Below are 18,754 nucleotides of genomic sequence, written 5' to 3'. Positions count from 1 at the left end.
TGTACTTCACACACTGGCCAAAGATCATCTGAAACGTAGAAACTCAATTACCAAACAAATAACACTCAAATACTAAAGGGTTAAGGTTTATGATCTTAATTACATATTATGATTAAATATTACATTTTATTTTCAGTCTATATCTATACTCGCGCACACAGCCACACCCTTTTTCAACACAATCATTTATATTTCACATTTATATTTCCTACGTATATTTTCCTTGGATCAAAGGAAGTTGACTACGAGGAGCTTAAAGAAGCCAACCTGAAGGTGGTGGTCTCAAACAAAGCCAAGTATCACTCCTCCGTGGTGATCCGTGAGCCCACCACATACCCGATTAAGGTCAACGTGCTCAATGTTCCTGAGGGCCCTCGCTTCCAGCCTGCCATCAAAGTCATCTCCATCTCAGAGGACCACAAGATCATCGATCTGAAGAAGGTTATAACCACCTACAAGGCCATAGACAGCGACACGCTCCAAGCTGCCACCAATGTGAGGTAAGGACGTCACAGCCTATTACCCAACACTAACTAGAAATACAACAACAGAATATGACAATACCTACAGACAGGAGCAAAGCGCAAGAAGAGCTTACCAACTAGCAAACATGCAATGACTGATAAAACTAATTTTTTAATTAGTTTTATATATTCAAAGTAAACAGGATCGATTTAACACGCAGTGAAGGATCAGGCGTGCACAGAAGAGCTTGTATGGTCATTCTTTTTTATCGACAGTATGCCAGATCCAGAGTTGTCATTGAAAATGCCAACCAGAGTGGCAAGACAAGGCTCATATAAACCCCGAGTAACAACTCCAAAACAACGGATACATTAGCAAAATAGATGTTACGAAGAAAGATACAGGAAACACTTAGTACTCACTAGGAGGCTATTGTAAGTGGCGATATTTTGCAATAGGCTAGACAGGCAGGTGTCTTCCTGATCTTCTTATGATCGTCTTATGATCTTCCTGAGAAGAGACAGGTAAGTCCAATCAATATGCAGGGGAGGTCCTGCTCCAGAACATCCAGGCAACAGTGTCGCAATAAATTTATCATAGACAAGAAAGTTAGAAGAGTTTTACATCTCTATTCTCTCCATTTGTTATCGTAGAAACCTCGTCACCCCAGTTTTAGAGAAAGTCCTTGATGTTTGACAGATTTTTCCAGACGTCCATAAGTATCCACCTCGTGCTTGTTTACTCCGAGACACGTGACGTCAGCTAATGCAGCAGACCGCGTCTGATCTTGATACCGTGAGTAGGTGAGAGGAGGAGAGGAGTAGAGGAGTAGGTTAAACGTAAGTTATGGAGCTGAGGTTAGAGGCACTGGTGCAGTTTCACTGGTTAAAGTCAGGCTGTGTAGGCCAAGACTGTAACAATGATCAACCTTAGCCAAAGATGTTCATTGTTCTTCTATTTTGCAGATACTACAAAGGACAAGATGTGGATAACTGGCTGAACATTGATGAAAAAACCGCAGAGATCAGTCTCAACAAACTACCAGATCGCGAGTCTAAGTATCTGGTCAATGGAACATACTATGCACAAATCATCTGTATCACTGATGGTGAGTAAAGCAAACGGTGGCGGTGTGTTTGGAGACCTGAACGTGTTCCCAACAGGTTAAGGTGTAGAGCTGTGATACGGAGATGTAGATTGGCAGCGTATATTAATGTATCTGTCTGTTTGGCGTTCGCCAACACTGCACTGGATGATGTGAACTCGTCTGTATTTGCACTAGTTTCTGTATGTTGTGTTTTTAAGCTGTTGAACATTGTGCCACCTGTAATAATATAATTTCTCATGTCATCTGTGTTGGAACACGACACCCATAACTGCTATTATCTGCAGAGGACACACCGAAAACTGCGACAGGCACCATTGCAATACAGGTGGAGGATTTCAATGACCACTGTCCAGTTCTGACCCAAACGGCCCAGTCTCTCTGTTCTGGAGAGAGCGCATTGTATGTCACTGCCATGGACAGAGATGCCTTCCCAAACGCTGAACCTTTCGATTTCAAAGTGGTTCCCACAGACATGGAGCAGAAGTGGAACATCGAGCGCCTCAATGGTTAGTTTAACAAAAATGACATCATAACACCGAATACATGTAAGATTTCTTTTCTCCTGTTAGACAGATGCATGTCATAGAATATCATTTTCTCTTTGATCTGACGTGATATTGTATTATGTATCTTATTGTTTAGGAGTCATATGTTAATGTGAGATATTCTAATCTGAAACCCTTCATTTTGGTGTTTGTTAGTGTTTGTAATGTGTGTGGAAATTTCCTTTTCTTCAGCTACGACGGCAATTTTGCGAGCTCAGGAGAACGTGTGGGCGGGACACCACACAGTGGGGCTGGAGGTCCGAGACCAGCAGGGGAAGTTCTGCAGCGACGTCCAGCAGCTCCACGTGACTGTGTGCACGTGTGAGGAGACCAGGCACTGCAGGTCCAAGAGGACGTGGGACTCCAGCATCAGGCTGGGATCAGGAGGAGTCTTTGCCATGCTGTTGGGATTTCTACTCCTGCTCTGTGAGTCTCATACACGCATACACACACACGCACACACACACACACACACACACACACACACACACACACTTCTACTCCTGCCCTGTGAGTCTCACACACACACACACACACTTCTACTCCTGCTCTGTGAGTCACACACACACACACACACACACACACACACACACACACACACACACACACACACACACACACACACACACACACTTCTACTCCTGCTCTGTGAGTCTCACACACACACACACACACACACACTTCTACTCCTGCTCTGTGAGTCTCACACACACACACACACTTCTACTCCTGCTCTGTGAGTCTCACACACACACACACACACACACACACACACACACTCATACACACACACACTTCTACTCCTGCTCTGTGAGTCTCACACACACACACACACACACACACACACACACACGCATACACACACACACTTCTACTCCTGCTCTGTGAGTCTCACACACACACACACACACACACGCATACACACACACACACACTTCTACTCCTGCTCTGTGAGTCTCACACACACACACACACACACACGCATACACATCCATGCACACCCACACACACTTCTACTCCTGCTCTGTGAGTCTCACACACACACACACACACACACACACACATCCATGCACACCCACACACACTTCTACTCCTGCTCTGTGAGTCTCACACACACACACACACACACACACGCATACACGCACACACTTCTACTCCTGCTCTGTGAGTCCGTGTTCTGCAGCACACGCATACACGCACACACACACACACATCCATGCACACCCACACACACTTCTACTCCTGCTCTGTGAGTCCGTGTTCTGCAGCACACACACACACACGCATACACACACACACACACACACACGCACACACACAGACACACATCCATGCACACCCACACACACTTCTACTCCTGCTCTGTGAGTCCGTGTTCTGCAGCCCATACACACACACACACACGCGCATACATATACACACACGCACACATCCATGCACACTCACAGGCACCCACATATGCACACACACACACACATACATATATATGCACCCACACACAGCATGAACACTGTGACTTGGAGACAGACCTGATCTCTGCGTATCTTGCACCATAGGTAGTCAGCTGCCGCTTTGCAGAGCTATCTGAAACAGAAAGTGGCTCTCTCAGGTTTGGTTGTCTGAGAGCTGCACTTCTGTCAGTCTGAGTGTTGTCATTTCAAGTTTCATTCATTTATTATTTGTAGAATTACTATAAGCAGTTTGCTATATTGTATATAATGCTGTATATAATTTACATGACATTTTACATTTACGGCATTTAGCAGACGCTGTTATCCAGAGCGACTTACAAAGTGCTTTGCATCCGATCACAGAATTCATCCTAGGAAATAGTACGGATAGGCCAGAATTCAAGACACCATTGAGTTAGACTACTACTAAACTACAGGAGGCAATATCATTACCTAGTGTTTTGCAAGTTAGACATTTGCCAAGAAGCACAAATAACCATAGACAGACATACAATTTAAGAACAACGACAAGCGGTATCCGCTGAATTAGTGCTCTGGTAAGAACTCAACAAACAGGTGAGTCTTCAGTCTACGCTTGAAGATAGCAATAGACTGCAGTCCTAGCAGCTAATGGAAGATCGTTCCACCATCTTGGAATCAGGACGGAGAATAGTCTGGAGCTTTGTCTTCCATGAGACTTGGAGTTTCAAGTCGAGCCAAGCTTGAGGTTCTAAGTGTTCGCTTTTTACCATGGACATCATGATCGGCTTTTGACCATGGACATCTTGTAGGGAGGGGCCAGTCCATTTTTGGCTTTGTAACATATAATGTTGTAACATGTAATGTTGTATACAATGTTGGTGTATATTCAGTGCTGCTTGAGCGTTTGTGAACCCCTTGAGTAGTTCAGATTTCTGTTGTTTTACGATGACCCTTAATTTATCGCCACCAGTTTTTGTATATGAAATGTCAGGTTTATGCTCATCAATTCCGTTTACTCTGCTGGAGTGAGTTGACCGCAGACGATGTGAAACGTTGAATCAGATCATGTGCAAAAGTGAACTGGTAAAGTCAATTAGGCAAAAGGCTCAGATGAAACACGTGGTTGTTCAAGTCAGTTAAGCAGACCAATCAAATGAGACATCCATTGGAAAAGCTTTAAGCCACACAGATTAAAAGTGAGAGGGAACCAACCGAATCACTGACAGCCGAACACACACACACACACACACACACACACACACGAGGGGGAGGTGGGCGTGGTCAGGGCTGCCTGGGCGTGTAGTGAGAGGTGTTGGATGTGTTCACAGTGGTTCCTCTGCTCCTGCTGATGTGTCTGTGTGGCGGTGCGGCCACTGCAGCGGGATTCCGGGCCTTCCCCGTAGACCAGGCACAGCACCTCATGACCTACCACACCGAGGGCGTAGGGGAGGACAAGGTAGGGTGCTTAGGGTTAGGGTAGCTCTAACCCTAACCCTAGGGAGCACACCCTGACACTGACACACACCGCCCAAGATGATGGAGTCCTCTTCATCCTTCTCTTAGCTAGGATGGAGTTGTGATTTCTCACATATTATTGGACATACCCTAAAGAATAATAATTTTTAAAATCATATTAGCTGTCCAATAAAGATGTCTCGTTTTTGTTCAAAAGAATCATTGAACCAGTGGGGCAAAGGTCACGTGCCATGTGTTCCACTGCTTTGCAGGACAGAACTGAAGTCAAATGGCACATCTAACATACATATATGAGAACACACATGCTATTATTTTGCATTTTTAAGCAAGTGATCAAGTTCTGTAAAAGTTCTTGACCACACATCACAGATGTGCTGCACAATCTGTCCCGGTTCCCTCAGCCGGCGGCCCAGTGAGCGTCTCGTCGTCTTGTGTCCCGACAGGACGTTCTCCCCCTGCAGTTCGCCCCCGACACCCTGAGCATGAATCAAAGCAAACATGAATCTTCTGGAGGGAAAAGATGGGAGTGGCAAAATGGGGTACAAGAAGGCGTACACACCACAGCAGGAGAATGGCGCTCGGGGCACCATGTCGGTGGCTACTTTGACCAAACCGATTCCATGGCGACTATCAAGGGGACGGGCGCTATGACGGGCATCGCGCTGTCTGAAGGGTTTTTAGGCAGCTACTATTCCAAGGTTAGTACATTCAGATCAAATATAGCAGTTTAATATATAGAGTAATAGCAGGTGTGTGTGTGTGTGTGTGTGTGTGTGTGTTTTATTGTTGGTGTAGCTGCTTGCTGTTATAGGGTGTGAGTTGAAGGGTTAAGAGTTCTGATGTCACGTGTGTTATTGCAGAAAGCAAAGAGCCTAACAGAGCAGCACTCTAAGGGTGAGACCTTGAGAGTTTACGAGTATGAGGACCACGACTCTTACACGGGCTCCTTGGAGAACATCTTTGAGGATCTGCATGAGGAAGACAGCCTGGCATTCCTCGATGACCTTGGGCCAAAGTTCAAGACCCTCGCGGAGATCTGCTGTGGTTCAGCCATCGAGACCCAGATCAGCACTTCTGTCCGGGCTCCAGCACCAGAACCAGTTGTTAGTTCATTCCCATCTGGCACACGTGTCATCACAGCGGATGGTAGCATGGACAGGGCACACATCGAGGCAAGCAGCTCCGCCCTTGCCTCCGCCTCCACCTCCACCTCCACCTCCACCTCCACCTCCACCTCCACCTCCACCTCCACCTCACAAATCGCAGCCACCAATCATCATGGAAGTATCAGTACGTCATCGTCAGCTCTGCTCACCCATCCTGCTCAGGTGTCCGGCCACACCCTGCTCCTCCAGCAGACACCCATGTACTACGCTTCTACACCCGTCTACGTGGTGGAGCAACAGGCCCACCCCACCCTGCTGTTGGCCGCCAGGCCGGTCCTGGCTGTGCAGGAGAACATGGTGCTGATGGACCAGAGAGCTGCAGGTGAGACGAACGCCTCATTGGGGCTTCCCGTCCTGGGAAGCCCTCCCGGGTCCGGGGGCTTCCGGGTCATGGAGAGGGAGCAGGTTCAGATTGTGCAGCCCCTGCAGGTGAGGCAGAGCTCCTCACAGTCCAGCGTGACTGTGGGGACGAACATGCTCGGGGGCCTGCATGCCACCGTGCCCAGCGAGGTCACCACGGTGCTACGGGACAGAAGCACCTCACCGAATGTTCTGGTATCATCACAGCAGGATGCAGTGCTTATGACTGTGCCACAGGGCGGCGCTCACGAAGAGGTCAGAGAAGAGAGGGTTTCTGTAGTCAAGACGAGCTTTCAGTCTATCTCCACCTCCTAGACACACACACACACACACACACACACACACAGGTAATGTGTGTAAGGTAATCCAGGAGCATGAGACGTAAACAGTCAGATTCATGTTTCATGTACTTAGATAAGGTCATTTTTATGAACTGGTTAGCATTTCATGTAACAGATACATTGCAACAAAAACAAACCTGCAAATTACTCTTAATTTGTAATCTAACAATTGAAAATTAAGGTAACTACATATTTCTATATTGCTTTCTGTATTGAAATAGTTCCACAAAATTACCACCTCCCATTTACACACACACACACACACACACACACACACACACACACACACACACACACACACACACAAGTGGCTATTTTTGATATATTTTGCACGCCAGATGTTATGTACTTATGTACTTGAAATGAAAAGTTCAGCAAATGTACCCTAGTGCCACCAACTGGTAGATCTGGAATAATGTTTGTTTTATTAGTGAGATGGATGATTGTCTGTATAGAGCTTCACTCACCTTGAATGTAGAATATCTGAATGTACTGACTGTGTCTTTCCTGAGCGTGTTTCTGCCTAGTGCGGTAAGACTGTAAATAACACACGTGCTGGTTTTCATCTAACACCAGCACACAACCATGTGTCCTCTCCTGTCCTTCTTAATGTGTCATTTGCAGATGTTAGCCATGTGTGGAAATTCTTTATCCGTATAGGGTCTTCCTGTGGCTACACTATTATCAAACTGTCTGTCTTCCAACCAACTCCAAGTCCAGTATCCATCATTGTTTTATCATCTTCTCAGTCTTCTGTTCCTACACGCTCCCCAGTACACTGGAACATCTCGCATCTTGGACACACTTGAATATTTTTTTTTTTTCTTTTAGGAGTTTTTTAACAGAAAAAATTGTGCTGTAAGTGTATAACTGGATAACTGTGTTTTCTAATGGACGTTAGTGGTGTGATCGGTTCCTTATGACTATGATTAACATTTATTTAGTGCAGTAGCTGTATTCTGGGGGTGAGGTGTGTAAGTGGTTGATTTACAGTATATTTGTACAATATGTACTTCATAATAAGAAGAATCACTTATACTGTTATTGCTCTATCAAAATTTAATTGGGTTTATAGCAGAACTGTGAACAGAACTTTTTGTTCAAATACATCTGAAACAAATAAATACATTTTAAATGTGGTAAATGGTTGTGATAGATGAAATTTTAATATAGACTTCATAAAAAAAATAATTGTTATAAAAACGAGATGGAGATTCTCTTCAAATTAAATGACAAAACAGTTCTGTACATGTGAAAAATTATTTGATTGATTTCAAGTAATTATTATATATATTTTTTGGTTTAGACATATTTTGTGTTTGTTATGCTCTTTGAGTGCTGTTCACCACAGTCACAGGTTGCTAGTGTAACAAGTGGATAAACAGATTAAACAAACTTGTAGGCCAGTTGAAAGGCCATTCCTTTTGTCATAAAGCTTCTTGAAGCCATAGTCCATGGTAAGCTTGTGCACACACACGGTTGCATGTTTCGGGTCACACCCTTCATTCTCCATACCCTATGTGAGAAATACCATTCACATTCAAAATACCATCTAAGTTCACTGCAGTCTCACAAAAATCACTACTCCTGTACAGTCTACATGGTAGACTGTCCTTTGAGTTAAGATAAGTTAAGTCAATCCTTTGAATTAAGATAAGTTATAACTTTAGGAACTGTTCTAAATGTTAATTCCAGATGAAATGAGGAAATAACCCGCGTTCGTTTTCTTAGAAGAATGAATAGAACACCCAATGAAAGAAAGATGGAAAGAAAAATAAATTATACAGTGCGTGCGTGAAAGGACACACCCTTTCATTGTTATGTCACAGTGGCACATGGGAGCGTGAGAGGTGAGCACAAAATATCACTCGGTACAGAATTTTGTCCAGTGTTGACATCCTAAACCCCAGTGCCAGCAGACCCCAGCCCTGGCAAACATGGACACACATGCACACGGCAGAGTTTTAACAGTAACCATTGGACTTCATGCATTCTCATATCAATAATAAAAACATCTCTACATATTTTAGATCTCTGTTCCCTTCTTACATGCAGGCTGACAATCACATGCTGGTACTGGAGTGTCCCCAAACACATATGGAACATATGGAATAAGAACCCCCTAATCTAGGGGACTAGGGGGAGGGATCCAGTATGTGAACTGGAACACAGCCCATGAACTGTTGTGCTCTCAGACATTGTTGATAAATGTAGGACTCTGAATATGAGTGTCTGAATATTGGCTTCTCAAACTTGTCATTCATGTACATTGTCCAGTGGGACTTTCTAGAACAATCTCTTTTGCCAGAGAGTTGTGAAAACATTGTAACCTTTACACTTAAAGACACAAATGTGTGTACTTATAAAAGTTTACAAGTGTATGTAATTATAAAAGTTTACAAGTGTATGTAATTATAGGTCTTTGTGTAATGTTATGTTGCTTTCACCTATTTTAAAATTCCAGTGAAAATGCTTTATAGTAGTTTCCTGTTAATTTGATCTCTTATGGAGATAAAAGTCGTGATCCTACGATTTCTCACCCTGCATACAGGACCAGCACACACGCATGACTGAAATCCACTACAGCTTACACAGTAGTGAGACAAAGCAGGCAAGGGCTAGATTTTGAATTTGATGTACAAATATTCAGGTTGTCTCAAAAGTAAGGAAATACCCATATTAATATAATTAGTGAAGATACAGAATATATTTTATCAACAGGTCTGTAGTTGCTTGTGCTAAAATTCACCCCGATGTTTTTTTGTAAAAGTTCATCAGGACTGGGAGAGAAGTATCAACGCTGTACTTATGAGGTTCATTCAGTGAACGATAATTCATTAAATGAATTTCATTCAATTCAAATTTGTTCCACTTATTCATACATTTTGATGGCACAGGTTAATGGTGCATTGCTTTTATTCCAAGTTGAATGTGAAGCAAAATGTGTTAAATTTATTAATTAACACTGGGGCACCACCCTAAATATATAGGGAAATGAAAATCCTTTATGATTAATTTCTTTGATAAATTAATATCAGTCTCACTCTCAAGTATAATTTAGTGACATTTAGTGACTTTTGGTTAAAAACGTATGTGCCATGGTGAACAATGTAATGAATACATGCAAAGTTTACTGATTAATTAATGTCAACAATAAAATAAAATGAACCAAGATAAAGTTAAATTGAAACCAAACGATTCCACACACTGTTTAGACCAACGTTAACCAGCACAGTTGCTACCTGGTTAAATTCAATTAAAATAGAGGAAAACACCATTTGGAGTGTGAGGCTTTGATCAAGATAGGACATTTTACTCTGACCAAGCAAAGAAATTAAATTAAATAAATAAGCATCACAAGGATATGGATGTGTTTTCTGCTTAATGGATGTGTAGCATGGGGGATCTGGTCTCATCTAGTAGGGGCAACATTAAAGTAGTGTATACTATGGCAGACTGGACCGTGAAATTATCTGGGTCCCTGGTCCCAGTGCAATTAGGCCTAATCCCCTTACCTAATTAGTGTGGAGGGCCAGAGAGACACTAACAGAACCCTAAGGTTGTATATATGGCAGCAGGCCATAGATACATAAGGCGAGGAGGGCTTTGGGAATGTCCAACATTCATGGCCCCAGAGTACACATTATGAGAGTTACAAGTTAAAACCCTTCCCCCCCATCCTCACATCGTACAGGATAGGTGGGGTGATCCCACAACAGTGTTTGCCAACCACTGTGCTGCGGCACATGAGAGTGGCATCAGAAACTATCAGGAATATCCAATTTCAACTGATTTCTAATAAATATACTTTTTTGTGAGATTTTTGTTTGGTGACTTGTGATTTTTTTAATGTGAAGTACTGTATGTCACAAAGGTTGGGAAACACTGTCTTACACCATATTGATCTAAATAGTCTGTTTGAAATCAGATCAATACTTAGCTATTACATTTTTCTAATATCTTACATTAATGAAATAGCAATAAAATAAGATAAAAAGGATTCACAGTGTTTGTACTCTGTGTTTCATCAACAGATTTGGCTTCCCAGTTTATAGATTTCCCTGGAGTCTCTGAACAGTCCACACACACACTCAGAATCTGTAAACAGGTTCACAACACTAAGCAGTTTAATTGTGTCAACAACAGAACAGGGAAAGTTACTCAAGCATTTCAGTAATAAATAAGGGAACTGGTATTAATTACTTACTTTAACTGACGAGGAGCAGAGCAGGTGTCATCTGACTCTTGGCGAGGTAACACTATGGTGTCGACTTAATCCTTTAGTTCCCTAAGCTTAGTTTTAGTTCTAGTTTTAGCCTAGCCACTAAAACTAGGTCTAGTTTCTAGTTGTAGCTTAGACCCAACATGAATATATCCTTTTAAAGAGCTGTTAAAAAATGCTAATTTTGCTACCTTGACTTAAATGTAGGCCTAATTTAAGCATCACTTAAATGAGAGAAATATATACTTATTTCAAAAGTATTCAAATTGACAAGTATATTCTAATAGCAACAGTTTTAAGCAAATTTCTTTTTTTGAATGACTGCAATTAAATAAAGTTTGTATCATTGTACAACTTGTAGCCATACTGGGCCTACAATTCATGCATGAAAACAATTAGAATTAAAAATTTAAATAAAAAAATATTTAAAAAAATAACTTCTAAATTACTTTTTCCAGCACTGCCCTTTTGCTGAATTTTCTCTCTCTAGCTGGATTTCGGCTCTCGGTGCATGGAGGAAGACGATAATGAAAGTGTTTTCGGAGTTTAATTTCAACACTGAACACTCATTTTGACTGACTGATTATATCCACTGACGCAAAGCGGATGGGGGCATTAAAGCCGATATGAACTACACAAAAATAAACAAACAAATAAATAAATCGCAGAGGTGTGACTCGGTTCCTGTCCTTAATTTTAAAGAGCCGTTCATTAAAATCGTATCGCTCACGAAAAACCCCTTACTAGAATATACTTTAACTCACATTAAGGAGTCTTATTAAGTCTTATTAAATTCTTATTCATTTCCTATTTAATTTCCTGTTCCTTTTCAGTCCTACAGAACACATATCAGCTCAGTGCTAAGCTAACAGTGGACTCATTGAAGCAAGCTCATCTGGGGCTTCTGGAGTCTTTGCGGTGCGTTGGTGCAATGTTTTAGATAGACCTACAGTAAACTTGGGCGTTGGTCGATGGTTCAGGTTTCCTGTGAAAGACTGATCACTCAGGGTGTGTTAGACTCATCTGTCAAGCTAGCTGGACATGATATTTCTTCATTTAAAATCCATTCAGATCCTTAATGACGCAACTTATATGTTGTGAGAAGCAAACACCCGAACGTTCATCCGTGTCACAGCTTGGCGTCTTGGCATTTTCCACACAAACTGCTCTGTGTGTTGACCAGAAACTACAGAACAACATTATAACGTTCTCACCACTAGGCCATCACCAATCACAATCCTAAGGACCGATAATGAGGATCAACACGCCTTTCAATGATTTACTGCTATTTTTACAGACCACTACTACTGTGCCAGACCACTACCACTGTGACAGACCAGTTCAGGGGAGGATTTAGGACAAAAATCTAGATCTTTTTCGTTCTGTAGATGACAGTTGTGTGCAAGACAGTGCATGCATGGTCTTTGGCAAATGTTACAGCACTGTGTGAGCTACAGCACTGAAAAAATATAATGCAAGTGCGAACATAGGACTCCCCTAATCTGCCGTTCCGCACAGTTTCTAAGCTCTGCCTGTGTGTTTATTGCCACAGTAAAAGTTAATCATCAATCACAGTTGCTTAAGTAACCATGTCCACACTCCTAACAGAAGTGGAGAAGAGACCTTTGTTTGGATTGTACTGCCACATTCAGAGTAGTGCAGCGTATAATTTCATCACACACACATACGTGTGTGACACAGAAAACACACACACGATGACGGACCTGTGTGTAAATGTAGGGAAAACATGTTCTGGACAAATTAAAACTATTTAGTCGTAAAAGACAAAACATGTTTGACGCGTTCAGTTCTTGAGAATTTTCCAGCAAACGTAAATAGTGCAGGGTCACGAACATCCACCCCAGGACTGTGCATCATTCATTCTCTCTCTTCCCCCACACATATTCTCACTCAGCTGTGATGGGAACAGATGACTAACCCTGGCTGTTTCTGCCTCACTGCCTCTGAGTGCTACCTATGCCTCCCTCACCTGCCACACCCAGAAAACAGCCCAGATCACAAGCACTCGTCAGCTTACACCCAGCACCACCTCATATCTTGAGCACAGTTTGTCAGTGCAGTATATTGGAGAATTGGAGAGAAGTGGTAAAAAAGAGGAATAACAGAAGATAGAGAGAGACAGACAGACGGACAGAGAGAGAGAGAGGGAGAGAGAAAGAGAGAGAGAGAGGGAGAGAGAAAGAGAGAGAGAGAGAGAGAGAGAGAGAGAGAGTTTGTGTGTGTGAGGGGTATGAGTAGGAGGGTGATACTGTGTGAATGTGTGTGAGAGACTGTGTAGGTACAGTGTGAGTGGGTGAGAAACTGTTTAGACAGACAGAGACCATGTTAGGTGAACTGTATTTGTCCTGTATTCTATCTCCCGTGGCCTGAAGGATCGGCCCCCCTCTGGTGATGTGTGACACTCCATTGAGCACAAATCTAATCTGAGAATACCACCACAGCCAAAGTCCCAAACTGTACATTCATTTAGCAAGAAATCAGTGTTTTCTACACATTTCCCTTGTCTGCCGTTCACACTGTGCTCTGAAGTCTGCACCTCACCCATTGATACTTATTTCTGAAACTACTTTGGTACTGCTGTGATTCGGCCAGCATTAGTACATCCACTGAGATGGACAACATGCATGTTTGCTGTGTGCTCTATTGGTAAACATGGCTCCGGACAGAACCTGTCCATGAGAAAAAGACACAGCAAACATGTTACGTGAACAATAATCATGTTGCTACTGGTTCCTGCCTGTCTCAAAAAGGGTGTCACAAACATAAAAAAGGTCTGAATAATTACGTTTTTGTACCAACACCCCTCGTCCATTCATCAGAGTAACTTCCTGTGACATATGACAGTGAAGTGCCGTCGTAATCCGCAGGCCCGCCCAAGGTCGCTCTCAGGTTTATCTTCACATTAGTACCGTCTCTGGACCGGCAGTCGCGGTTCAGCTCGGTCCTGGAGTCAGGCTCAAAGTTTGAGGAGTTATTCTGGAGGACTTCAATGGCGAGACTGCTCGTTTTTGTCATCGCATTTGCGGCTACGGTATGTTGTCTCTTTTCTGCGAGTAAATAAAATATATGTGCAAGGTTTATACGGAAAGGAAGTCGTGCACCCTCACTTTGTAACGGTTCTTCGGACTGGTTCCTAATAAATAGTTACGTGTTGTTTGGGTTTTGTTTCTAATGTGATAATGTACCGTTATCAGACCTGCTCCGTCGCAGTTCACTTCGTGGTTTCCGACATTTGGTGACACGTTTTGTTTCGTTTTGGTTGTTTGCGTTAGTCCTCTATATATGCGACACTGCGTTACGGCCAGATTTAAATCCAGATTATTATATTGGATTCGTAATAGTTTATTCCTAAATCAAACCAGAGGATAGACCTCGGTTGTTCTAATTACAAATTTTAGTTTATCTGTGTTACAGGATATTTGACCAGGTTTCATTTGTAATCCACCTGTTTGGGATGTAATCTCATACAACCGCCGTCTTCTTTATAGGCGTTTATTATGGAGAATTTATAGGAGTACAGTAATAACTTTAAAAAAGCCCCCGAGTTTCTTATCACAGGACTGCGGTTGGCCCAGTGTTGACCCTGCAGTAACACTAACTGAAACACCCTAACAACGCATAACAAAGCCTGCTATGTTACACTCAAACCAGTGCTGCCTGGCAGGAACCAGTAAGATGTGGTCTTCTCCCAGTTCTCCCAGCACTATGTGATAGTGTGTTATAACTTTATAACACACTATCTGAACAATCTCGGAGTGTCCCGAGCACAGTTAAGTGATGCCTGTACATCTGGAAAGGTCTTCTGTTTAACATTAACATTACATGAAGAATTGGACACTTGTCCACACTTATTAAAGCCAAAACACCAGATAATTAGTTATTTGCTGCATACATTAATATACCTGTGAGTCGGTTTAAGTAGATTATCTAAAGCAAATAGCTTGTGTAATCCAGGTGGGATTCACGAGAAAAGATGCACGAGGTTATATAGAAATTTAAGTATTAATTATAAATGGTTCTCTGCACGTGCTTTATGGTGCTTTTGTCTATGCAACGTTACAAATTGTCCGGTCATGTCAACATGTTAACAGAAGCTTGAGGTGGGGAAGAATTGGGACATCTTACAGTGTTCAACACCTAAACACCCAAACATCTTACAGTGTTCGACAATACCGAGACAGGGCCGTTGTATCGGGCAAACATTTTATTTTTAATTGAACCACCCCATGAAAGATATCTAAAAGACAGGTGTTTCCAAGCATTTATGTTTTGACTCACCATAACTACATGATTGAGGTTTTTGTATTAGTCTGCAAAATGTACAAAATGTGTGTGAACAGGTGATTGATGCCGGGGCTGCTGGAGGTGATCAGACTCTGAGGAGACAGAAGAGAGAGTGGATCATCCCTCCTAAAAAACTTCTGGAGAACGTGGATTACACCAATGATGAATTCATCTCCAAAGTAAGAGCCACTCAACATTTCTGTGTCTCTGTTTCAAAGGTCATTTAATGGCACGTTGCTGCCGAGGCGTCGCCTGTAGTTCCTGTATATTGTACACAGACACAGAGGGGAAACGTGCAAAGCAAAGAAGTTTTCATTATTCAGATAACAATATATATGGTTTTCAGCTCAACACCCTGCTTTTCTGGTAAATACAGAAGTAAATACTTTGTGTAGGTTTAACACTGACTTTAAGTGATCATTACTGGAAACATAAAACACAAACAAAACCCCAGTTTCTATGCCAGTCCACATATACACGATCTGTCTGAGTCTGCAGTCATGTTCCTGCTGTTGTGGCATGTTTGCATTGTTAGACCATGTGATTGTACAAGCTTATTGGCACTGCAACACTCCCACTCTACAGTCATTGGATCAGTTGTCGGAAGAGTGTCACTGCACATTATCCATTCTGTCTCCTATAGAAGCAGCCAATGAGAGCAGGGGGATTTTACTGCAAGGGCAAACATCCTGAGCTAAAACTAGGAAATAAACCCAAAAACAAAGTCACTAGTGAAATCAACCTGTTACCTGTTTTTCGGGTTGAACAACTGATAGCAAATCAGGTTTTGCATTTTATCTCATTCATCCTCATCCAGTGCTTACTTAGAAGAAGTTTGAATGTGGATGTGACGATATTTTCTTACCACCTCACTGCTGTTACTCTGTACAAAAATGAGCAAAACAATTGGTAAATGGTCTTATACTCTGTTGAACATTTATTAAGAGGACTTCTACTATAGGTGGCCCTAAAGTTACACATCTCTTGTCAGTGATTTCAGTGTTAGTTGGCTGATCGTTTGTCTTATTCCACACTTATACCATGTTTCCAGCGGCATGTTTCCACTCCTCATTCACGAGTGACCTGTTTTAAGGGCGGTATTGGATGTTTTATGTATCTTTAGATAAATATGGCATTTCAGTTTCAGCCATATTTGTAAGTGCTTGAATTACAAGAGCATTCTCTGAAAAAATATATGTTAATAGTACCATATTAACACCTTCCAAAGGTGTTTAAATGGTTTCAAAACCAAGTTATTACTTGTGCTTTGCCCTGATGGAAAGTTGTCGAGATTTAGAAAGTGAAACTGTCCAGATCAGAGGTTACCAGACCAGCTGTCAATGCTGACATCTTAGCACATTTTGTTTTGCGTCCTTGGGACATCTGAGCGAGAAAGAGAGAGGTTGAAGTCAAGCTTGAACACCCAGTCCAGCAAGGCAGTGAACAGAAGCGTAGACTGGTCAGGTGAACGTGACCGTAGACTGGGAGGGGAATGGTCAGGTGAACGTGACTGGTGGACATGGCCATGTAGAACGTGTTGAGCCGTTGTGCCCACATACATGTGGGTATGTACATGTATGACACATGTGGGTATGTACATGTATGACACATGTGGGTATGTACACAGCTACGGCCTCCTGCTGTGCTAACGCTAACTCAACGAGACAGCTAACGACACACAAACTGCTACAAGGGATTTGCACAAAATTTATCTGTGTTTTTATTTGATATGTTTTTTAAACAAGGTTACAGAAATATATACAGCTCACTGTAGGCCTGTATCAAGTGGAATTATTGAGGAAGAGCACACCAGTTAAAAGTCCCAGAGGATAGACAGTGAAGTCACATGAGATCATGTAACATTTCTGGCATTTTTTCAGATATCTTTGAGTACGCAACACTTCCTGTAACGCCCAATAATACCCCATGTGGAAAAGACCTGTGTTTTATGAGTGTCAAAATTAAACGGACTGCTTTAAGACATCAGTGCAAGAGCAAACTTAGCGCTTAGTATCCATAGTTTGTTGTTTACCCAGACTAAGGAATAACATTTGCATGGGCTTAGCAGCTGATTGGTTTCACATTAAAATGCAATTCATAAAGAATACAATTCTCAAAATACGAACCCTTTACGAACCCAAAATACGAACCATTTTAGTATTACTCATAACTTTATTAACAATGTTTTAACTTTTACCAAGATTCTTGAATTGCAGTCTTTGACTGCATCATTTTATCTGATGAGCTTCAGACTGTGGTTGGTAGATATTGTATGCTGTGTGGACTATGACCACTGATATGCAGCATACAGTTACAATAGTGGTTAAAAATAAAATTGATATTTTCTGTTTTAGATCCGTTCGGATGAGGAGACCAACACAACGATTCGGTACTCTCTGGAAGGTCCTGGAGCATCTGAACATCCAATCGGATTGTTCACCGTGGACGAGAAGCTAGGCCTCGTGAAGATACATGGAATCTTAGACAGAGAGAAAACTCCTTCGTTCACAGTGAGTTCATCCAGATAACCTCATAGCATCTTTAATGGTAACGATGATGACACAGCTCATAGTGCCATAGTTGAATATAACAGGAGAAAGAGGGTATGTATATGTATTACAGCAAACTAAAATTCTGTTTATCTGAATTTTAGTTTGTTTTAATAAGTCATGCAACTGATGTGGTGCACTGTTTAATGATAGTTTTATAAAGAGTATTTTAAATATCCTTTAAAAAACCTGAAGGTAAGGAAAACCATTCAGACCAGTAACAAAACAAAAAAATATTAGACAAGTTTATAGCGTTTAAGAGCCCCTGTCAAGAAAAGTACGTTTTTTTTTGTTGTTGTCTGATTTTGCTCACTGACAGACAACACTGCTGTGTAAGTCTGCCTGCTTTATGTCCGTAGCCATTATACCACTACCCGTTATGTTGGCATGAGGCCTTTTCACACTGTAGACAAAAAATAGAATGAAAAAGATTCAGCAAGAGAATTTTCAATTTCCCAAACTCTGATGGGGTCGAGGGCGCTTGCTGTTTTACCCTTTCAACAATAATACAGTGAATGTGTCATCATCAAATGTGTGGGAGATTCCTCAGAAACCACGCAGTAGTGTGTCCTTTCTTCCTAGGAATATCAGCTTTCAATACAATTTGATATAAAGGGTTTATTTTCAGAACGCGTAGTCTAAACTTTCCTTTTGTCTTCACATCCTGATAGGTGTCACTGAAATAGTTTCTCCGCGGATTAAAAACGTTTTGGCGACAATCCATGGTTCTGTAATCACTAACTACAAATTTCAACATTATCCAAATGTATTAACAAATGTGGAA

At 41.9% G+C, this 18,754-nt stretch overlaps 1 protein-coding gene across 3 annotated transcripts in view; it reads left to right on the top strand.

Moving 5' to 3' along the window:
- The window catches only part of dsg2l (desmoglein 2 like), a 44,367-nt gene that overhangs the window by 10,649 nt on the left and 14,964 nt on the right, over window positions 1–18,754 (top strand). For 2 of the 3 annotated variants that reach the window (XR_013120889.1, XM_076972637.1), the window contains exons 8-14: window positions 235–500; window positions 1,431–1,573; window positions 1,858–2,079; window positions 2,311–2,544; window positions 4,880–5,007; window positions 5,471–5,725; window positions 5,888–6,279. Coding sequence is in view for 2 of the 3 variants with exons in the window: in XM_076972637.1 (XP_076828752.1) it covers window positions 235–500; window positions 1,431–1,573; window positions 1,858–2,079; window positions 2,311–2,544; window positions 4,880–5,007; window positions 5,471–5,725; window positions 5,888–6,279 (1,640 nt within the window). In the remaining variant the exon portion in view is untranslated. Of the gene's footprint in view, window positions 1–234; window positions 501–1,430; window positions 1,574–1,857; window positions 2,080–2,310; window positions 2,545–4,879; window positions 5,008–5,470; window positions 5,726–5,887; window positions 6,280–13,984; window positions 14,169–15,477; window positions 15,601–17,775; window positions 17,932–18,754 lie in introns of those variants that run through there. The other variant, XM_076972638.1, reaches the window with a different exon arrangement.

The sequence above is a fragment of the Brachyhypopomus gauderio genome, chromosome 14, assembly GCF_052324685.1.
Source record: "Brachyhypopomus gauderio isolate BG-103 chromosome 14, BGAUD_0.2, whole genome shotgun sequence".
Lineage (NCBI taxonomy): Eukaryota > Metazoa > Chordata > Actinopteri > Gymnotiformes > Hypopomidae > Brachyhypopomus > Brachyhypopomus gauderio.
The sequence above is the reverse complement of the archived record's forward strand: the minus strand, read 5'-3'. Positions and strand labels throughout refer to the sequence as shown.